The 20,667-nt window shown below is 50.0% G+C and overlaps 1 protein-coding gene across 1 annotated transcript in view; it reads right to left on the minus strand.

Moving 5' to 3' along the window:
• Positions 1-19,259, minus strand: part of SLC36A4 (solute carrier family 36 member 4) — a 235,055-nt gene extending 215,796 nt beyond the window's left edge. Inside the window, exons 1-4 of the mRNA XM_075337579.1 lie at positions 19,151-19,259; positions 15,348-15,438; positions 10,726-10,814; positions 2,699-2,794 (exon numbers count right to left, since the gene is read on the minus strand). Coding sequence (XP_075193694.1) covers positions 2,699-2,794; positions 10,726-10,814; positions 15,348-15,438; positions 19,151-19,251 — 377 coding nt within the window. The 5' untranslated portion in view covers positions 19,252-19,259. The remainder of the gene's footprint in view (positions 1-2,698; positions 2,795-10,725; positions 10,815-15,347; positions 15,439-19,150) is intronic.
• Between the last annotated feature and the right edge of the window lie 1,408 nt (positions 19,260-20,667).

The raw sequence follows: 20,667 nt of genomic DNA on the forward strand, positions 1-20,667 counted from the left end.
GGAACCTCCGCCATGTTTGACTGTAGGGACCGTGTTCTTTTTTTTGAATGCCTCTTTCTTTTTTCCTGTAAACTCTATGTTGATGGCTTTTCCCAAAAAGCTCTACTTTTGTCTCATCTGACCAGAGAACATTCTTCCAAAACGTTTTAGTCTTTCTCAGGTAAGTTTTGGCAAACTCCAGCCTGGCTTGTTATGTCTCGGGATAAGAAGTGAGGTCTTCCTGGGTATCCTACCATACAGTCCCTTCTCATTCAGACGCTGACGGATAGTACGGGTTGACACTGTTGTACCCTCGGACTGCAGGGCAGCTTGAACTTGTTTGGATGTTAGTCGAGGTTCTTTATCCACCATCCGCACAATCTTGCGTTGAAATCTCTCGTCAATTTTCCTTTTCCTTCCACATCTAGGGAGGTTAGCCACAGTGCCATGGGCTTTACACTTCTTGATGACACTGCGCACCGTAGACACAGGAACTTTCAGGTCTTTGGAGATGGACTTGTAGCCTTGAGATTGCTCATGCTTCCTCACAATTTGGATTCTCAAGTCCTCAGACAGTTCTTTGGTCTTCTTTCTTTTCTCCATGCTCAATGTGGTGCACACAAGGACACAGGACAGAGGTTGAGTCAACTTTACTCCATGTCAACTGGCTGCAAGTGTGATTTATTATTGCCAACACCTGTTAGGTGCCACAGGTAAGTTACAGGAGCTGTTATTACACAAATTACAGAAGCATCACGTGATTTTCAATCAGTGCCAATACTTTTTCCACCCCCTTTTTTATGATTGGTGTGGAATTATATCCAATTTGGCTTTTTGACATTTATTTTTTTTTTCATTGAAGACAAATTAAATGAAGATAATACCAAAGAATTTGTGATTGCAATCATTTTCAGGAAGAAACTAAGTATTCTCTTACAGAATTACAGGGGTGCCAATACTTTAGGCCAGCACTGTATATGGGGTCCATTATTCTGCATGGAGGGCTATGTGGGGCCCAATATTCTGTATGAAGCTCTCTATAAAGACACATCTTCAGGTTTTTCTCACTAGCTGACATGAAATCAGAATAAACCTTTCCCATTTTTAGATCTCACAATAGTTGGTGGAATTTGGGCCGATTCCTCCTGACACATCTGGTGTATCTGAGCCATGTGTCTAGGTCGCCACTCGCAATGGCCTTTTCAGTTTTGACCATTAATTTTCCATAGGATTGAGATCACGGCTTTATGATGGCCACTCCAAAACATTGGCTTTGTTATCCTTAAGCCACTTTGTAACCAGTTTGGCAGTAGCTTCGGGTCATTGTCCATTTGGAAGACCCATTTCCGCCCAAGCTTTAAGTTCCTGGCTGATGTCTTGAGATGTTCTTCAGTATTGCCACATAACCCTCTTTCCTCATGATGCCATCTATTTTGTGAAGTCACCAGTCCCTCCTGCAGCAAAACAACCCCACAACATGATGCTGCCGCCCGTGTGTCATAGTCGGGATGATGTTCTTAGGCTTCAAACCTTCTCCCTTTTTTCTCCAAACGTAATGATGGTCATTATGGCCAAACAGTTCAATTTTAGTTTTGTCACCACAAAAATTATGGTCTTTGTTCCTGTGTACATTTGCAAACATTAATCTGGCTTTTTTCTGTTTCTTTTGGGGTAATGGCTTCTTCCTGGCAGAGCGGCCTTTCAGCCCATGTTGATACAGGACTCGTGTCACTGTGGACAATGACACAATCTTACCAGCTTCCGCCAGTATCTTCACAAGGTCTTTTGCTTTTGTTCCTGGGTTGATCTGCACATGTCTGACCAAAGCACGTTCATCTCTGGTGCACAGAAGCCGTGTTATTCCTGAGCGGTCTGATGGCTGGACATTCCCAGCTTGTTGTACTTGTGTATAATTGTTTGTACAGATGAACGAGGCATCTTCAGGTATCTGGAAATTGCACCCAAGGATAAACCAGACTTGTGCAAGTCCACAATTCTCTTCCTGAGATCTTGGCTGATTTCTTTTGACTTTCCCATGATGCTACACAAAGAAGCAGTGTGTTCCAGGTGTGCATTAAATACATCCACAGGTGTGTGTCTAATTAACTCAGATGTTGCCAATAAACCTATCAGAAGCTTCCAAAGACATGACATCATCATATGGGCTGTCCTACTAGCATTTGCTAAATATAAATAATTTTGGTTTCTAATTGACCTAAAACGGGAAAGGTTTATTCTGATTTCATTTCAGATAGTAAAAAAACCTGCAGATGTGTCTTTATAGAGAGCGGAGGGAAAAACCTGCAGATGTGTCTTTATAAATAGCGGAGCTAAAAACCTGTGCAGGTGTGGCTGTATAGCGAGCGGAGGGAAAAACCTGCAGATGTGTCTGTATAGAGAGCGGAGGGAAAACCATGCAGATGTGTCTGTATAGAAAGCGGAGGGAAAAACATGCAGATGTGTCTTTATAGAGAGTGGAGGGAAAAACCTGCAGATGAGTCTTTATAGAGAGTGGAGGGGAAAACCTGCAGTAGAGTCTTTATAGAGAGCGGACGGAAAAACCTGCAGATGTGTCTTTATAGAGCGTGGAGGGAAAAACCTGCAGGTGTGTCTTTATAGAGCGTGGAGGGAAACTTCTGGTTTGAACTGTATATATGCGTCCTGCCCTTATAACATCAGTTATACACGTCTTGCCATGTTGGCTGGGCTGCAGACTTACTTTCCAGCCGTAGCATGTTGCTGGAGGCATTTCACAGGTCCCACCTCCAGGGCTAGCCCGACTGTTTCACTGTAGCCTAAATTTGCTTTTTTGTACCTAAAACGACATTAACATATATATAAAAGTAATAACAAGCACATAAAATAGTGACCGGCAAGAGCTAAAGAAGCATCAGATGGTAATAAACAGATCAAAACTAGGAAGAATACATGAAGGACTGTCACCTCTGACTTCCAAAAAAAATACTGAACACCCCGGTAAGGACTCCATTGCTCATCACTGTGGGTATTTATATACCAATAAACACTAGAAAAAAATTGAAGGCGTATTTCCTCATAGACATTTACGATTTTAAGGTCAGACCTCTGTGTCCCCCCAATACAGACATGGTGTGCGGAATTATCAGACAGTGAGGATTGTGACCAGATCATCACATTATGCATATTTTCCATCTACACACTGTATAAACTTCAGTGCTCAGAGACTCGGCCGGGGTGAGGCTGAGCCCGACAACCACTGAGCAAGACGCAGAAGTACAAGGTGTTCAGTGCTCAGAGAATACAGCTGATGTGAGGAGGCTGAACCCAACCACCACTGAGCAAGACGCAGAAGTAGAAGGTGTTCAGTGCTCAGAGGCACAGCTGAGGTGAGGAGGCTGAACCCGATCACCACTGAGCAAGAAGCAGAACTACAAAGTGTTCAGTGCTCAGATACACAGCTGGGGTGAGGAGGCTGAACCCAACCACCACTGAGCAAGACGCAGAAGTACAAGGTGTTCAGTGCTCAGAGAATACAGCTGATGTGAGGAGGCTGAACCCAACCACCACTGAGCAAGACACAGAAGTACAAGGTGTTCAGTGCTCAGAGGCACAGCTGAGGTGAGGAGGCTGAACCTGACCACCACTGAGCAAGAAGCAGAAGTACAAGATGTTCAGTGCTCAAAGGCACAGCTGAGGTGAGGAGGCTGAACCCGATCACCACTGAGCAAGAAGCAGAAGTACAAGATGTTCAGTGCTCAGAGGCACAGCTGAGGTGAGGAGGCTGAACCTGATCACCACTGAGCAAGAAGCAGAAGTACAAGATGTTCAGTGCTCAAAGGCACAGCTGAGGTGAGGAGGCTGAACCCGATCACCACTGAGCAAGACGCAGAAGTACAAGGTGTTCAGTGTTCAGAGACACAACTGATGTGAGGAGGCTGAACCTGACCACCACTGAGCAAAGCACAGAAGTGAAAACATCAGGACTGGGCCAAGAAATATCTGCTACATATTGATCACAGGTTTCATTGACTGATGAGATGAGAGCAAATCCTGACGGACCTGATGGAGGACCATGGCACAGACCTCCACTTCTACTCACACCACAGCTCGGGGGAGGTGGGCACACCTATAGGCTGGGATTGTTTCAGATGAGCTAATTGGACCTTTTCGGGTTGAACAAGGACTCAAAATCACTTCCCAAACCTCCTACACTTGTTAGAAGACACTTTCGTCCAGCAGTGATGTAAGAAAAGGTCTGCAGCTTTCAAGAAAACCTTGATATTTCTGTAGGACAAGGCTCCATTGTGGCATCGAAGTCTCCACTGCTCAGGGCCATTAAAAGGCCTTAAACACGAAGAATAATGACCTGGCCTCATCCTCAGCAGAGATAAACCCTACTGAGAACTTGTGATTCCTTCTTACATCAAGGATTTACGATGAAGACGAACAGTCCTGTCTCTGTGCAGTGTCTGGGGCTGTGGCAGAAGAAGCAGACAGGCTCCACGATGAATCTTATGGCTGTTACTGAGGAGAAGGGCGGCCACATTACTATATCACACTGAGGAGAAGGGCGGCCATATTACTATATCACACTGAGGAGAAGGGCGGCCACATTACTATATCACACTGAGGAGAAGGGCGGCCATATTACTATATCACACTGAGGAGAAGGGCGGACACATTACTATATCACACTGAGGAGAAGGGCGGTCATATTACTATATCACACTGAGGAGAAGGGCGGACACATTACTATATCACACTGAGGAGAAGGGCGGCCATATTACTATATCACACTGAGGAGAAGGGCGGCCATATTACTATATCACACTGAGGAGAAGGGCGGCCATATTACTATATCACACTGAGGAGAAGGGCGGTCACATTTCTATATCACACTGAGGAGAAGGGCGGCCATATTACTATATCACACTGAGGAGAAGGGCGGAAACATTACTACATCACACTGAGGAGAAGGGCGGCCATATTACTATATCACACTGAGGAGAAGGGCGGCCATATTACTATATCACACTGAGGAGAAGGGCGGCCACATTACTATATCACACTGAGGAGAAGGGCGGCCACATTACTATATCACACTGAGGAGAAGGGCGGCCATATTACTATATCACACTGAGGAGAAGGGCGGCCATATTACTATATCACACTGAGGAGAAGGGCGGCCATATTACTATATCACACTGAGGAGAAGGGCGGTCACATTTCTATATCACACTGAGGAGAAGGGCGGCCATATTACTATATCACACTGAGGAGAAGGGCGGAAACATTACTATATCACACTGAGGAGAAGGGCGGCCATATTACTATATCACACTGAGGAGAAGGGCGGAAACATTACTATATATATATATATTACTATATCACACTGAGGAGAAGGGCGGCCATAATACTATATCACACTGAGGAGAAGGGCGGCCATATTACTATATATATATATTACTATATCACACTGAGGAGAAGGGCGGCCACATTACTATATCACACTGAGGAGAAGGGCGGCCATATTACTATATCACACTGAGGAGAAGGGCGGACACATTACTATATCACACTGAGGAGAAGGGCGGCCATATTACTATATCACACTGAGGAGAAGGGCGGCCATATTACTATATCACACTGAGGAGAAGAGCGGCCATATTACCATATCACACTGAGGAGAAGGGCGGCCATATAACTATATCACACTGAGGAGAAGGGCGGCCATATTACTATATCACACTGAGGAGAAGGGCGGCCACATTTCTATATCACACTGAGGAGAAGGGCGGCCACATTTCTATATCACACTGAGGAGAGAGGCGGCCACATTACTATATCACACTGAGGAGAAGGGCGGCCATATTACTATATCACACTGAGGAGAAGGGCGGCCACATTTCTATATCACACTGAGGAGAAGGGCGGCCACATTTCTATATCACACTGAGGAGAAGGGCGGCCACATTTCTATATCACACTGAGGAGAAGGGCGGCCATATATATATATATATATATATATATATATATATATATATATATATATATATATATATATATATATATATATATATATATATATATATATATATATTTCTATATCACACTGAGGAGAAGTGCGGCCATATTACTATATCACACTGAGGAGAAGGGCGGTCACATTTCTATATCACACTGAGGAGAAGGGCGGCCATATTACTATATCACACTGAGGAGAAGGGCGGCCATATTACTATATCACACTGAGGAGAAGGGCGGCCATATTACTATATCACACTGAGGAGAAGGGCGGCCACATTACTATATCACACTGAGGAGAAGGGCGGACATATTACTATATCACACTGAGGAGAAGGGCGGACACATTACTATATCACACTGAGGAGAAGGGCGGTCATATTACTATATCACACTGAGGAGAAGGGCGGACACATTACTATATCACACTGAGGAGAAGGGCGGACACATTACTATATCACACTGAGGAGAAGGGCGGCCACATTACTATATCACACTGAGGAGAAGGGCGGCCACATTACTATATCACACTGAGGAGAAGGGCGGACACATTACTATATCACACTGAGGAGAAGGGCGGACACATTACTATATCACACTGAGGAGAAGGGCGGTCATATTACTATATCACACTGAGGAGAAGGGCGGACACATTACTATATCACACTGAGGAGAAGGGCGGACACATTACTATATCACACTGAGGAGAAGGGCGGACACATTACTATATCACACTGAGGAAAAGGGCGGCCATATTACTATATTACACTGAGGAGAAGGGCGGACACATTACTATATCACACTGAGGAGAAGGGCGGCCATATTACTATATCACACTGAGGAGAAGGGCGGCCACATTTCTATATCACACTGAGGAGAAGGGCGGCCACATTACTATATCACACTGAGGAGAGAGGCGGCCATATTACTATATTTTACTACATTACATTACATTACTATATTAAATTTTTGCCTAGCGGCTTTTAGATCAATGTATTTTTGGGATGTGCGATCCATGTCTTTTTCTCCATGGCTTGCTATATATATATATATATATATATATTACTATATCACACTGAGGAGAAGGGCGGCCATATTACTATATCACACTGAGGAGAAGAGCGGCCATATTACTATATCACACTGAGGAGAAGGGCGGCCATATTACTATATCACACTGAGGAAAAGGGCGGCCATATTACTATATCACACTGAGGAGAAGGGCGGACACATTACTATATCACACTGAGGAGAAGGGCGGACACATTACTATATCACACTGAGGAGAAGGGCGGACACATTACTATATCACACTGAGGAAAAGGGCGGCAATATTACTATATTACACTGAGGAGAAGGGCGGACACATTACTATATCACACTGAGGAGAAGGGCGGCCATATTACTATATCACACTGAGGAGAAGGGCGGCCACATTTCTATATCACACTGAGGAGAAGGGCGGCCACATTACTATATCACACTGAGGAGAGAGGCGGCCATATTACTATATTTTACTACATTACATTACATTACTATATTAAATTTTTGCCTAGCGGCTTTTAGATCAATGTATTTTTGGGATGTGCGATCCATGTCTTTTTCTCCATGGCTTGCTATATATATATATATATATTACTATATCACACTGAGGAGAAGGGCGGACACATTACTATATCACACTGAGGAGAAGGGCGGCCATATTACTATATCACACTGAGGAGAAGGGCGGCCATATTACTATATCACACTGAGGAGAAGGGCGGACACATTACTATATCACACTGAGGAGAAGGGCGGACACATTACTATATCACACTGAGGAGAAGGGCGGACACATTACTATATCACACTGAGGAGAAGGGCGGACACATTACTATATCACACTGAGGAGAAGGGCGGCCATATTACTATATTACACTGAGGAGAAGGGCGGACACATTACTATATCACACTGAGGAGAAGGGCGGCCATATTACTATATCACACTGAGGAGAAGGGCGGCCACATTTCTATATCACACTGAGGAGAAGGGCGGCCACATTACTATATCACACTGAGGAGAGAGGCGGCCATATTACTATATTTTACTACATTACATTACATTACTATATTAAATTTTTGCCTAGCGGCTTTTAGATCAATGTATTTTTGGGATGTGCGATCCATGTCTTTTTCTCCATGGCTTGCTATATATATATATATATATTACTATATCACACTGAGGAGAAGGGCGGACACATTACTATATCACACTGAGGAGAAGGGCGGCCATATTACTATATCACACTGAGGAGAAGGGCGGCCATATTACTATATCACACTGAGGAGAAGGGCGGACACATTACTATATCACACTGAGGAGAAGGGCGGACACATTACTATATCACACTGAGGAGAAGGGCGGACACATTACTATATCACACTGAGGAGAAGGGCGGTCATATTACTATATCACACTGAGGAGAAGGGCGGACACATTACTATATCACACTGAGGAGAAGGGCGGACACATTACTATATCACACTGAGGAGAAGGGCGGACACATTACTATATCACACTGAGGAGAAGGGCGGACACATTACTATATCACACTGAGGAAAAGGGCGGCCATATTACTATATTACACTGAGGAGAAGGGCGGACACATTACTATATCACACTGAGGAGAAGGGCGGCCATATTACTATATCACACTGAGGAGAAGGGCGGCCACATTTCTATATCACACTGAGGAGAAGGGCGGCCACATTACTATATCACACTGAGGAGAGAGGCGGCCATATTACTATATTTTACTACATTACATTACATTACTATATTAAATTTTTGCCTAGCGGCTTTTAGATCAATGTATTTTTGGGATGTGCGATCCATGTCTTTTTCTCCATGGCTTGCTATATATATATATATATATTACTATATCACACTGAGGAGAAGGGCGGCCATATTACTATATCACACTGAGGAGAAGAGCGGCCATATTACTATATCACACTGAGGAGAAGGGCGGCCATATTACTATATCACACTGAGGAGAAGGGCGGACACATTACTATATCACACTGAGGAGAAGGGCGGTCATATTACTATATCACACTGAGGAGAAGGGCGGACACATTACTATATCACACTGAGGAGAAGGGCGGCCATATTACTATATCACACTGAGGAGAAGAGCGGCCACATTACTATATCACACTGAGGAGAAGGACGGCCATATTACTATATCACACTGAGGAGAAGGGCGGACACATTACTATATCACACTGAGGAGAAGAGCGGCCATATTACTATATCACACTGAGGAGAAGAGCGGCCATATTACTATATCACACTGAGGAGAAGAGCGGCCATATTACTATATCACACTGAGGAGAAGGGCGGCCATATTACTATATCACACTGAGGAGAAGGGCGGCCACATTACTATATCACACTGAGGAGAGAGGCGGCCATATTACTATATTACACTGAGGAGAAGGGCGGCCATATTACTATATCACACTGAGGAGAAGGGCGGCCATATTACTATATCACACTGAGGAGAAGGGCGGCCATATTACTATATCACACTGAGGAGAAGAGCGGCCACATTACTATATCACACTGAGGAGAAGGGCGGCCATATTACTATATCACACTGAGGAGAAGGGCGGCCATATTACTATATCACACTGAGGAGAAGGGCGGACACATTACTATATCACACTGAGGAGAAGGGCGGCCATATTACTATATCACACTGAGGAGAAGAGCGGCCATATTACTATATCACACTGAGGAGAAGGGCGGCCATATTACTATATCACACTGAGGAGAAGGGCGGCCACATTTCTATATCACACTGAGGAGAAGGGCGGCCATATTACTATATCACACTGAGGAGAAGGGCGGCCATATTACTATATCACACTGAGGAGAAGGGCGGCCATATTACTATATCACACTGAGGAGAAGGGCGGCCACATTTCTATATCACACTGAGGAGAAGGGCGGACACATTACTATATCACGCTGAGGAGAGAGGCGGCCACATTTCTATATCACACTGAGGAGAAGGGCGGCCATATTACTATATATATATATATTACTATATCACACTGAGGAGAAGGGCGGCCATATTACTATATCACACTGAGGAGAAGGGCGGCCATATTACTATATCACACTGAGGAGAAGGGCGGCCACATTTCTATATCACACTGAGGAGAAGGGCGGCCATATTACTATATCACACTGAGGAGAAGGGCGGCCATATTACTATATCACACTGAGGAGAAGGGCGGCCACATTACTATATATATATTACTATATCACACTGAGGAGAAGGGCGGCCACATTACTATATCACACTGAGGAGAGAGGCGGCCACATTACTAGATCACACTGAGGAGAAGGGCGGCCATATTACTATATCACACTGAGGAGAAGGGCGGCCATATTACTATATCACACTGAGGAGAAGGGCGGCCATATTACTATATCACACTGAGGAGAAGGGCGGCCATATTACTATATCACACTGAGGAGAAGGGCGGCCATATTACTATATATATATATATATATATATATATATATATATATATATATATTACTATATCACACTGAGGAGAAGAGCGGCCCTATTACTATATATATTACTATATCACACTGAGGAGCAGGACGGCCATATTACTATATCCAAATAGTTAAAAATCCAAATAGCCTAATAATTTTGCACACAGTGCGTCGTTCCTTACCTTTGGCATAAAAAATGGCTGCAGCGAACCAATACGTTCATACAGTGAATGGAGACGACGCCAAAAAATACCAGACTGACGGGTCCCAACTAGGAGGAATGAAAATCAAACACAAGACAGTGTATATATCAGCAGTGTATAGCAATATCAACTCGGTTTGTATCATATTACCGCAATAAAGTCATTTTAACCCCTTCATAACTGGGCTATTTTTCGGTTTTTTTCCTTCCATTTCTCCAAGAGCCAAACTTTTTTTTTTTTTCCCCATCTCCATAGCCGTATGACAGCTTGTCTTTTGCAGGATGAGTTGTACTTTTGAATGACACCATTTATTTTATCATGCGATGTGCTGGAAAGCGGCTAAAAAAAAAAAATTCCAAGTGCGTTACAATTGCACATTGGATTAATTTATTTTTATAGCGATACACAATGTGTATTTTTTAATTCTTTCTTTTTAATGGGGCAAAAAGGGGGGTGATTTAATTTCAAAAAAATTGGTGCCCTACAATCACAACAAAGGATGGGTATGGGGGACACAGCAAGCTTATGGAAGAAGGAGATCTGGTCAGACGACACCAAAGGAGAACTTTTTGTGCTAAATGCAAATCACTATATACTAACGTTGGACATCACCCTGAAAACACCATCCCCACCGTCACACATGGTGGAGGCTGCATCCTGCTGTTGGGAGGCTTTTCCTCAGCAGAAGAAGGGAAGCTGGTCAGAGGTGATGGAAAAATGGATGGAACTAAATACAGGGCAATCCTAGACGAAAACCTGTTAGAGGCTACAAAAGAGTTAAAACTGGGGGCGTAGGTTCATCTTCCATCATAACAACAACCCCAAACATCCTGCGCTTCACGTGCTTCAATCAACAAGGGAACCCAAGACCACCCAATTCTTGTGCCTGACGGAAATCTCTTTGGCTATATCCCCACCAATCGGACAGCTACCTCCTATCCAGTGGGTAGGTGACCAGCTTTAAATATCAGATTAATCGCTATAAAGTAAATATCACATTGTTGTTTGGTTTTTGAATTCTTAAAGTGACTTTTTTAATTTTATTTATTATTATTTTTTTTTTTTTACTGATTTGCATGTAATTGGTACTAAAAATCATTTTTGCGATTGGGATTCAGTAAAAATTTTGCATTGTGAGTGACTGAAGGATTAACTCATTCTGTAGCCAGCAGTAAACAATGCAAAAAGGAGGCTGTAGAAAGTAAACTCTAGCGCTGGCATCCCTGCGCTCCCCGCTCTCCTCCTCCCACGGGGATGCTTCCAACTCACCGCCACGGTCAGTGCACACATGGTGTCCAGCATCTTTCTCCTCCACCTGTGCGCTCCCTGCTTCCCCCTCCCGGGGCTTGTGTGTGTATGTTCCCGGGAATGTTCGTGGGGCGTGCACGCCACTACTTCTTTCTTAAAGGGCCGGAGCGTTGCTCCCAGGAAATTACTCTCAGCCTATTGCTGAAAGGCACTAGGTACATAAGGCCAGCTTCCACTAGGGGAGTAGCCTGATCAACATGGCTAGTTAGCTAGTGTTCCTGTGTCCTAGCCAGCTAGTTGTCAGGTCCCCCTGTACGCTGTTCCTTACAGTGCACTATTTCCCTCAGCTACCCCGGTGGCTTCCTCCACACCAAAGACTGTCTGTCCACCCTGGCGTGCCGTCAGCCTGAGCTACTCCGGTGGCTTACGCCACAACAGAAGACCGTGCCTGTCTGCCCTGGCCGTGCGTCCCGCCTCAGCAACTCCGGTGGCTCACGCCACATCAGAGACTGTGAGACTGTGTCTGTCCACCCTGGCCGTGCCTCCAGCCTCGACTATCCCGGTGGTTTACACCACACCAGAGACTGTGCCTGTCCACCCCGGCCGTGCCTCCAGCCTAGACTATCCCGGTGGTTTACACCACACCAGAGACTGTGTCTGTCCACCCTGGCTGTGCCTCCAGCCTTGGCTATCCCGGTGGCTTACGCTCCACCAGAGACTGTGCCTGTCCACCCCGGCCGTGCCTCCAGCCTCGGCTATCCCGGTGGCTTACGCCACACCAGAGACTGTGCCTGTCCACCCCGGCCGTGCCTCCAGCCTCGGCTATCCCGGTGGCTCATGCCACACCAGAGACTGTACCTGTCCACCCCGGCCATGCCTCCAGCCTCGGCTATCCCGGTGGCTTACGCCCAACCAGAGACTGTGCCTGTCCACCCCGGCCGTGCCTCCAGCCTCGGCTATCCCGGTGGCTTACGCTCCACCAGAGACTGTGCCTGTCCACCCTGGCCGTGCCTCCAGCCTCGGCTATCCCGGTGGCTTACACCACACCAGAGACTGTCTGTCCACCCTGGCCGTGCCTCCAGCCTTGGCTATCCCGGTGGCTTACGCTCCACCAGAGACTGTGCCTGTCCACCCCGGCCGTGCCTCCAGCCTCGGCTATCCCGGTGGTTTACACCACACCAGAGACTGTGCCTGTCCACCCCGGCCGTGCCTCCAGCCTCGGCTATCCCGGTGGCTTACACCACACCAGAGACTGTGCCTGTCCACCCCGGCCGTGCCTCCAGCCTCGGCTATCCCGGTGGCTCATGCCACACCAGAGACTGTACCTGTCCACCCCGGCCGTGCCTCCAGCCTCGGCTATACCGGTGGCTTACGCCCCACCAGAGACTGTGCCTGTCCACCCCAGCCGTGCCTCCAGCCTCGGCTATCCCGGTGGCTTACGCCCCACCAGAGACTGTGCCTGTCCACCCCGGCCGTGCCTCCAGCCTCGGCTATCCCGGTGGCTTACACCACACCAGAGACTGTCTGTCCACCCTGGCCGTGCCTCCAGCCTCGGCTATCCCGGTGGCTCATGCCACACCAGAGACTGTACCTGTCCACCCCGGCCGTGCCTCCAGCCTCGGCTATACCGGTGGCTTACGCCCCACCAGAGACTGTGCCTGTCCACCCCAGCCGTGCCTCCAGCCTCGGCTATCCCGGTGGCTTACGCCCCACCAGAGACTGTGCCTGTCCACCCCGGCCGTGCCTCCAGCCTCGGCTATCCCGGTGGCTTACACCACACCAGAGACTGTCTGTCCACCCTGGCCGTGCCTCCAGCCTTGGCTATCCCGGTGGCTTACGCTCCACCAGAGACTGTGCCTGTCCACCCCGGCCGTGCCTCCAGCCTCGGCTATCCCGGTGGCTTACGCTCCACCAGAGACTGTGCCTGTCCACCCCGGCCGTGCCTCCAGCCTCGGCTATCCCGGTGGCTCATACCACACCAGAGACTGTACCTGTCCACCCCGGCCGTGCCTCCAGCCTTGGCTATCCCGGTGGCTCACGCCACACCAGTGACTGTACCTGTCCACCCCGACCGTGCCTCCAGCCTTGGCTATCCCGGTGGCTTACGCCCCACCACCAGAGACTGTGCCTGTCCACCCCAGCCGTGCCTCCAGCGTCGGCTATCCCGGTGGCTCATGCCACACCAGAGACTATACCTGTCCACCCCCGCCGTGCCTCCAGCCTCGGCTATCCCGGTGGCTCATGCCACACCAGAGACTGTACCTGTCCACCCCGGCCATGCCTCCAGCCTTGGCTATCCCGGTGGCTCACGCCACACCAGTGACTGTACCTGTCCACCCCGGCCGTGCCTCCAGCCTTGGCTATCCCGGTGGCTTACGCCCCACCAGAGACTGTGCCTGTCCACCCCAGCCGTGCCTCCAGCGTCGGCTATCCCGGTGGCTCATGCCACACCAGAGACTGTACCTGTCCACCCCGGCCGTGCCTCCAGCCTCGGCTATCCTGGTGGCTCACGCCACTTGTGACTCTGCCTGTCCATCCCGGCCGTGCCACCTGCTTCTGAGCCCGTCCCTGCTGTGGAGGTCAGCTGCCACAGTCCCGGACTCTGCACTGGGAGTAGCACCTGACGTCTGCCTTGTGGTGGGCACTTAATCAAGCCCCTCCCACTAAAAGGGTAGGTCCATGGTCCCTCTATGGTCCAGTGGGATCACTTTAGCTCGCCACTTCACCATATTAAGCAGTGAGCGTAACACAAACGTGTTGCAAAATGTTTAATGAAAACCATTAGCAAAAATGAATTTTAGCCTCAATTCTATGCATTTAAGTGAAAAAAAACTTCAATAACCCCTTTAACATAGATTATCATCATTTTTTTCTGACACATAGCTTGCAGCCAACACTAGAGGGAGCTCTGGAGCCCTTTGCATACACTGTTACTATTGAATTCAATGTATTAACAGTATGCATTAGCTCCCTCTAGTGGTGGCTGAAGGGAACTAAAATGATATTTATTAAATCTTTGTAAGCAATTTAGGGCTATGTAAAAACTAAAAAAAAAAAAGTTAATGCAACATATTTAAGACGTAAATATGCCTAAAAAGACACGGTGCTGAAATGCGGGCTCTGAATTTTTAGTATAGAGATTTTTAGGCAGAAGCACCGGCTCCTGGAAAAATTCTTTACTACATTGTCAGGGTTACAATGAAAAATCAAGGCAGAAAAAGCCGATAATTCCCGGTATAGAAAGGGCTGATTAGGAGATGGCGGGCTCCGTACACCACAATGGGGCATTATTCCACAGGCTGATTGTGAGCTTTATTACAGGGAGCGACGGAGGAGGGCGGAGGAGGACTCACCAAAATTCCTGCATTTTTCATAGCGAGGGGCAGACCGAGCAGACCGGTGCCGATGTTCCCCTTCAAAACGTGTATCAGCGTCTGAACGAACCTGCGAAGGAAGAGAAAGGAAGAAGAAGTGTTGGGGTTCATCCAACGCGGTCCCCAAAGCATCGAATAGTGAATTTATTACAAAGCTTTACTTTTGGGGTCTGTGGGGAACCTGCGGGTGACGCTCCGTTATGGGGGACCTGCGGGTGACGCGCCGCTACGGGGGACCTGCGGGTGACGCGCCGCCACGGGGGACCTGCGGGTGACGCGCCGCCACGGGGGACCTGCGGGTGACGCGCCGCCACGGGGGACCTGCGGGTGACGCGCCGCCACGGGGGACCTGCGGGTGACGCGCCGCCACGGGGGACCTGCGGGTGACGCGCCGCCACGGGGGACCTGCGGGTGACGCGCCGCCACGGGGGACCTGCGGATGACGCGCCGCCACGGGGGACCTGCGGATGACGCGCCGCCACGGGCGACCTGCGGATGACGCGCCGCCACGGGCGACCTGCGGATGACGCGCCGCCACGGGGGACCTGCGGATGACGCGCCGCCACGGGGGACCTGCGGATGACGCGCCGCCACGGGGGACCTGCGGATGACGCGCCGCCACGGGGGACCTGCGGATGACGCGCCGCCACGGGGGACCTGCGGATGACGCGCCGCCACGGGGGACCTGCGGATGACGCGCCGCCACGGGGGACCTGCGGATGACGCGCCGCCACGGGGGACCTGCGGATGACGCGCCGCCACGGGGGACCTGCGGATGACGCGCCGCCACGGGGGACCTGCGGATGACGCGCCGCCACGGGGGACCTGCGGATGACGCTCCGCCACGGGGGACCTGCGGATGACGCTCCGCCACGGGGGACCTGCGGATGACGCTCCGCCACGGGGGACCTGCGGATGACGCTCCGCCACGGGGGACCTGCGGATGACGCTCCGCCACGGGGGACCTGCGGATGACGCTCCGCCACGGGGGACCTGCGGATGACGCTCCGCCACGGGGGACCTGCGGATGACGCTCCGCCACGGGGGACCTGCGGATGACGCTCCGCCACGGGGGACCTGCGGATGACGCTCCGCCACGGGGGACCTGCGGATGACGCTCCGTCACGGGGGACCTGCGGATGACGCTCCGTCACGGGGGACCTGCGGATGACGCTCCGTCACGGGGGACCTGCGGATGACGCTCCGTCACGGGGGACCTGCGGATGACGCTCCGTCACGGGGGACCTGCGGATGACGCTCCGTCACGGGGGACCTGCGGATGACGCTCCGTCACGGGGGACCTGCGGATGACGCTCCGTCACGGGGGACCTGCGGATGACGCTCCGTCACGGGGGACCTGCGGATGACGCTCCGTCACGGGGGACCTGCGGATGACGCTCCGTCACGGGGGACCTGCGGATGACGCTCCGTCACGGGGGACCTGCGGATGACGCTCCGTCACGGGGGACCTGCGGATGACGCTCCGTCACGGGGGACCTGCGGATGACGCTCCGTCACGGGGGAATCTGCGGATGACGCTCAGTTATGGGGGATCTGCGGATGACGCTTTGTTATGGGGAATCTGCGGATGACGCTCCGTTATGGGGATGTTTGAAACATTTTACAATGACTGTACTGTGGGGTTTCTGGGACTGCAACTTCTGGAGAGAATAATTTTCGCGGTCTAAACACATGCTAAAACAAAGAATAAACCTTTTCTTCATCAGTTTAGTCTTTTTCTTGCTTAGAACAAAGAAAAGAATATGATAATGAAAGATGAAGCCCAGAAGCCGCCATCATTACTAATGCAGAACCCGCAGCAGCCAAAATGATTTTCCCACCAAACAATAAAAGTAATAATACAAACAATGCAGTGTAATGTCCTCATGTGCACAGTGTGGCGGTATTATACACTCAGCCTGCAGGAACTCACCCAATGTGTCATCCAAGGTAAATGGTGTATTAGGACTGCAGCGATATAAGGAGCACCGATCAGCTGCTGACCGTAGAGTACAATACAGACATCATACTGTATTTTGGGAGCACTACAACTCCCAGCAAGACCTGATCTCAATACTATTCCATTACTCTGTTAGGCTCTCATTAAGTGAGGTGGATCCTACAAGCGCAAGGTCTGGGTGGGCATGCGGGCCACGTGGGTCCGTGTGTAGGCGAGTGAAGCATGCAGGGTACAAACAGCTAATGGACTGGCGTTCGCAGGCAGGTAGATGAATGCTGCCTTTGTGGCGCCCCTGAGGCTTCAGTCGCCACAGGGTACTAGACCTCCCTTAAGGTGCGGTACTCATCCTGGATCCATGGGAAGTCAGTACCGATTCCACAACACACCAACTCATACACACACAACCAGGTTGGCCTCCCCATTGGGGGCCGGCTAGGGTTGGGTCTTAAGGCAGTCACCAAACATAGGGGGCTGCCACCCACTAGCGACAGGGAACCAGGGGGGGAAAGGAACAACACAACAGTTAGGAGTTCTCCAGCAGGAAAGGAAGAGAGCAATCTGGTTTTACCAGTGACTCTGGTGGGACGGAGGAGTCAATACGGTCGCCGAGGGGAGCGCTACATTGTTCCCTCGGGATCGGCGCAGTGCAGGGTGCAGAATCCTCGGACGGATTACACTTCAGGTTCTCCACCAAAATCTGCAGGTCAAGGGGATTGCATGTCCCTCCGGCCCCCACAGTTCCCGGAGCACAGTGCTACATAGGGACTGGGGTCGTGTTCTAAGACAGGCCCGACAACGGACCCGCGACACCTGCATACGGGACGGAAGTACAACACTTTTCAAGAACTGGGGTCCCCAAGAAGCTTCAGGCCACGGAGATCCAACAGCAAGCGCAAGGAGGAAAGGCCCACCATCCACTGTACCGGTTCTGACCTCCAACGGATCCAGGATTGGCTGGGGCCCATCACGGTGGAGACCGACATCTCCCGAGTACATCAGGACTGTGAGTAAAGAAAACCCTGAACCCGCAGAGACTGTGTCCACCTTTCCTTGCCGCCGACTACTACTACTAACTACCTACTACCTACTAACTACTACCTACTACCACTACCTACTACCTACTACCTACTACCTACTACCACTACTACTACTACCACTACTACTACTACTCTCATCATCCTCCCCGGGGCCCGCTCCACCGGTGGGGAGAAGAGACATCTCAGCTGCTACTACCATCCACCCCGGAGGACAGGGACAGCAGCGGCGGCTATTCCCTGGCCACATATTGCAGGTGGCGTTACGAGACAAACCTCCACCATCATCTTTCCTCCCCTTCTCCTTTATTGTACACCTCAGGGCCACGAAATTGGGCGAAAGGGCTACCCGTGACATCCCCCTGACCCGACATCACCGGCCCGGTGACGAGTAACTTAACCCCTTGCCCCTCCATTTTTCATGCTGCTTATATAGCCCTAAAACTTTGACGTTGGCAGCTTTTAACTGCTAATTAAGCAGTATTCCTGTTAGTTACACCAATTGCACATTCGGAATATCTAAATGATATAATTCTCTATAATGTTTCATTACTGTAAGACTTCCTTAATAAACAGCGCTTTTGGAGAAAAAACGGACAAGACCGAAAGAAACAGAGGTGACGTTTGGCTTCAGTTAGACCAACATTCGTAAAGATAACATGTTACCTTGTACCCAGCAAAAATGAATGTAGAGCAGCGTTATCTATACACAACAACCCCCATCCGGGAGCAAAATTTACTTTACGACCGGGAGGCAGAAATAATCGGCGGAGAGTCAGTGTACGTACGTCAGGCCGTCCTCGTTGCTTGGCCGGTGGTCTCGCCGAGCGGACCCGTCTTCATCAGAGTTCTCATCACAACTTCCTTCGTCTCCGATTAGAGGCTTCATTACTTCCATGTCTACCGGAGAAAACACAAGTACATGAGCGGTGATTGAGGAGAATGAAGACCCCCTCCTCACACATATGGAAATACATCCCCACCATTACCATATAGAAAGGCCGCACACTCTCCGCATATTACCTGCACGGCCCATCATTACGGGAGCAGAATTGCAAATAACGAGGGGAAGGTAAAATCTGAGAATTCCATTTTACAGCTGCAGGAAACATCAAATATTACTTTACCCAGAAATAGATTAGGAAAATAACGTTTCTATAGGAATAAACTTAAAAGTGGAAAAAAGAAAATAGCGCGAGGCCGCACATGTAGAGTGTCCAAATCCAGAGGGCAAAGTGGTAAAATACAGTAGGGGGTTTCCATCTTGGTTTTTATTGATTGGGTCAAACTGTATGGCTCAGTAGGATGGAGGTCATTGGGGGCTGTGAGGAGTAGATTTTGTATATTGCTAAATATATAAATTTGCTCCAAATTCTCCCTGGGTGAAGGAACACGTCCAGTGGTGTCCTCTCTGTCCTGCATGGTTTGCGGTGTGTGTTGCCGGCGTTGACTGGTCATGGGGCTTGAATTGCATAACAACCTCATGTGACCACTGGAGGAGCACCGGCACCACTAGAGGTCCAGGGATGCCGCCACCACTACTGGATGTCCGGGGACGCCGCCACCACTACTGGAGGTCCGGGGACGCCGCCACCACTACTGGCGGTCCGGGGACGCCGCCACCACTACTGGCGGTCCGGGGACGCCACCACCACTAGAGGTCCGGAGACGCCGCCACCACTACTGGAGGTCCGGGGACGCCGCCACCACTACTGGAGGTCCGGGGACGCCGCCACCACTACTGGAGGTCCGGGGACGCCGCCACCACTAGAGGTACGGGGACGCCGCCACCACTACTGGAGGTCCGGGGACACCGCCACCACTAGAGGTCCGGGGACACCGCCACCACTACTGGAGGTCCGGGGACGCCGCCACCACTAGAGGTCCGGGGACGCCGCCACCACTACTGGAGGTCTGGGGCCGCCACCACCGGAGGTCTGGGGCCGCCGACGCCACCACCGGAGGTCTAGGGACGCCACCACCGGAGGTCTAGGGACGCCACCACCGGAGGTCTAGGGACGCCACCACCGGAGGTCTGGGGACGCCACCACCGGAGGTCTGGGGACGCCGACACTACCACCGGAGGTCTGGGGACACCGGCACCTCTGGAGGAGCACCAGCATGGGAGGTGAGTATACGCTTTTTAATTTTAACAGGGGCAAACATGAGAAGGGGTGGTCCAAGTAGTTTAGAACCACTTTAGAGTGGAAACATCTTAAAAAGACCTTCAAGAGCTGTTTGGATACAGGAAACAAATAGTATAAGCTTGGATATTCCGCAAGTGGATGCCTGGATATACAGTATT

This window comes from Anomaloglossus baeobatrachus, chromosome 2 (genome assembly GCF_048569485.1).
Source record: "Anomaloglossus baeobatrachus isolate aAnoBae1 chromosome 2, aAnoBae1.hap1, whole genome shotgun sequence".
NCBI lineage: Eukaryota > Metazoa > Chordata > Amphibia > Anura > Aromobatidae > Anomaloglossus > Anomaloglossus baeobatrachus.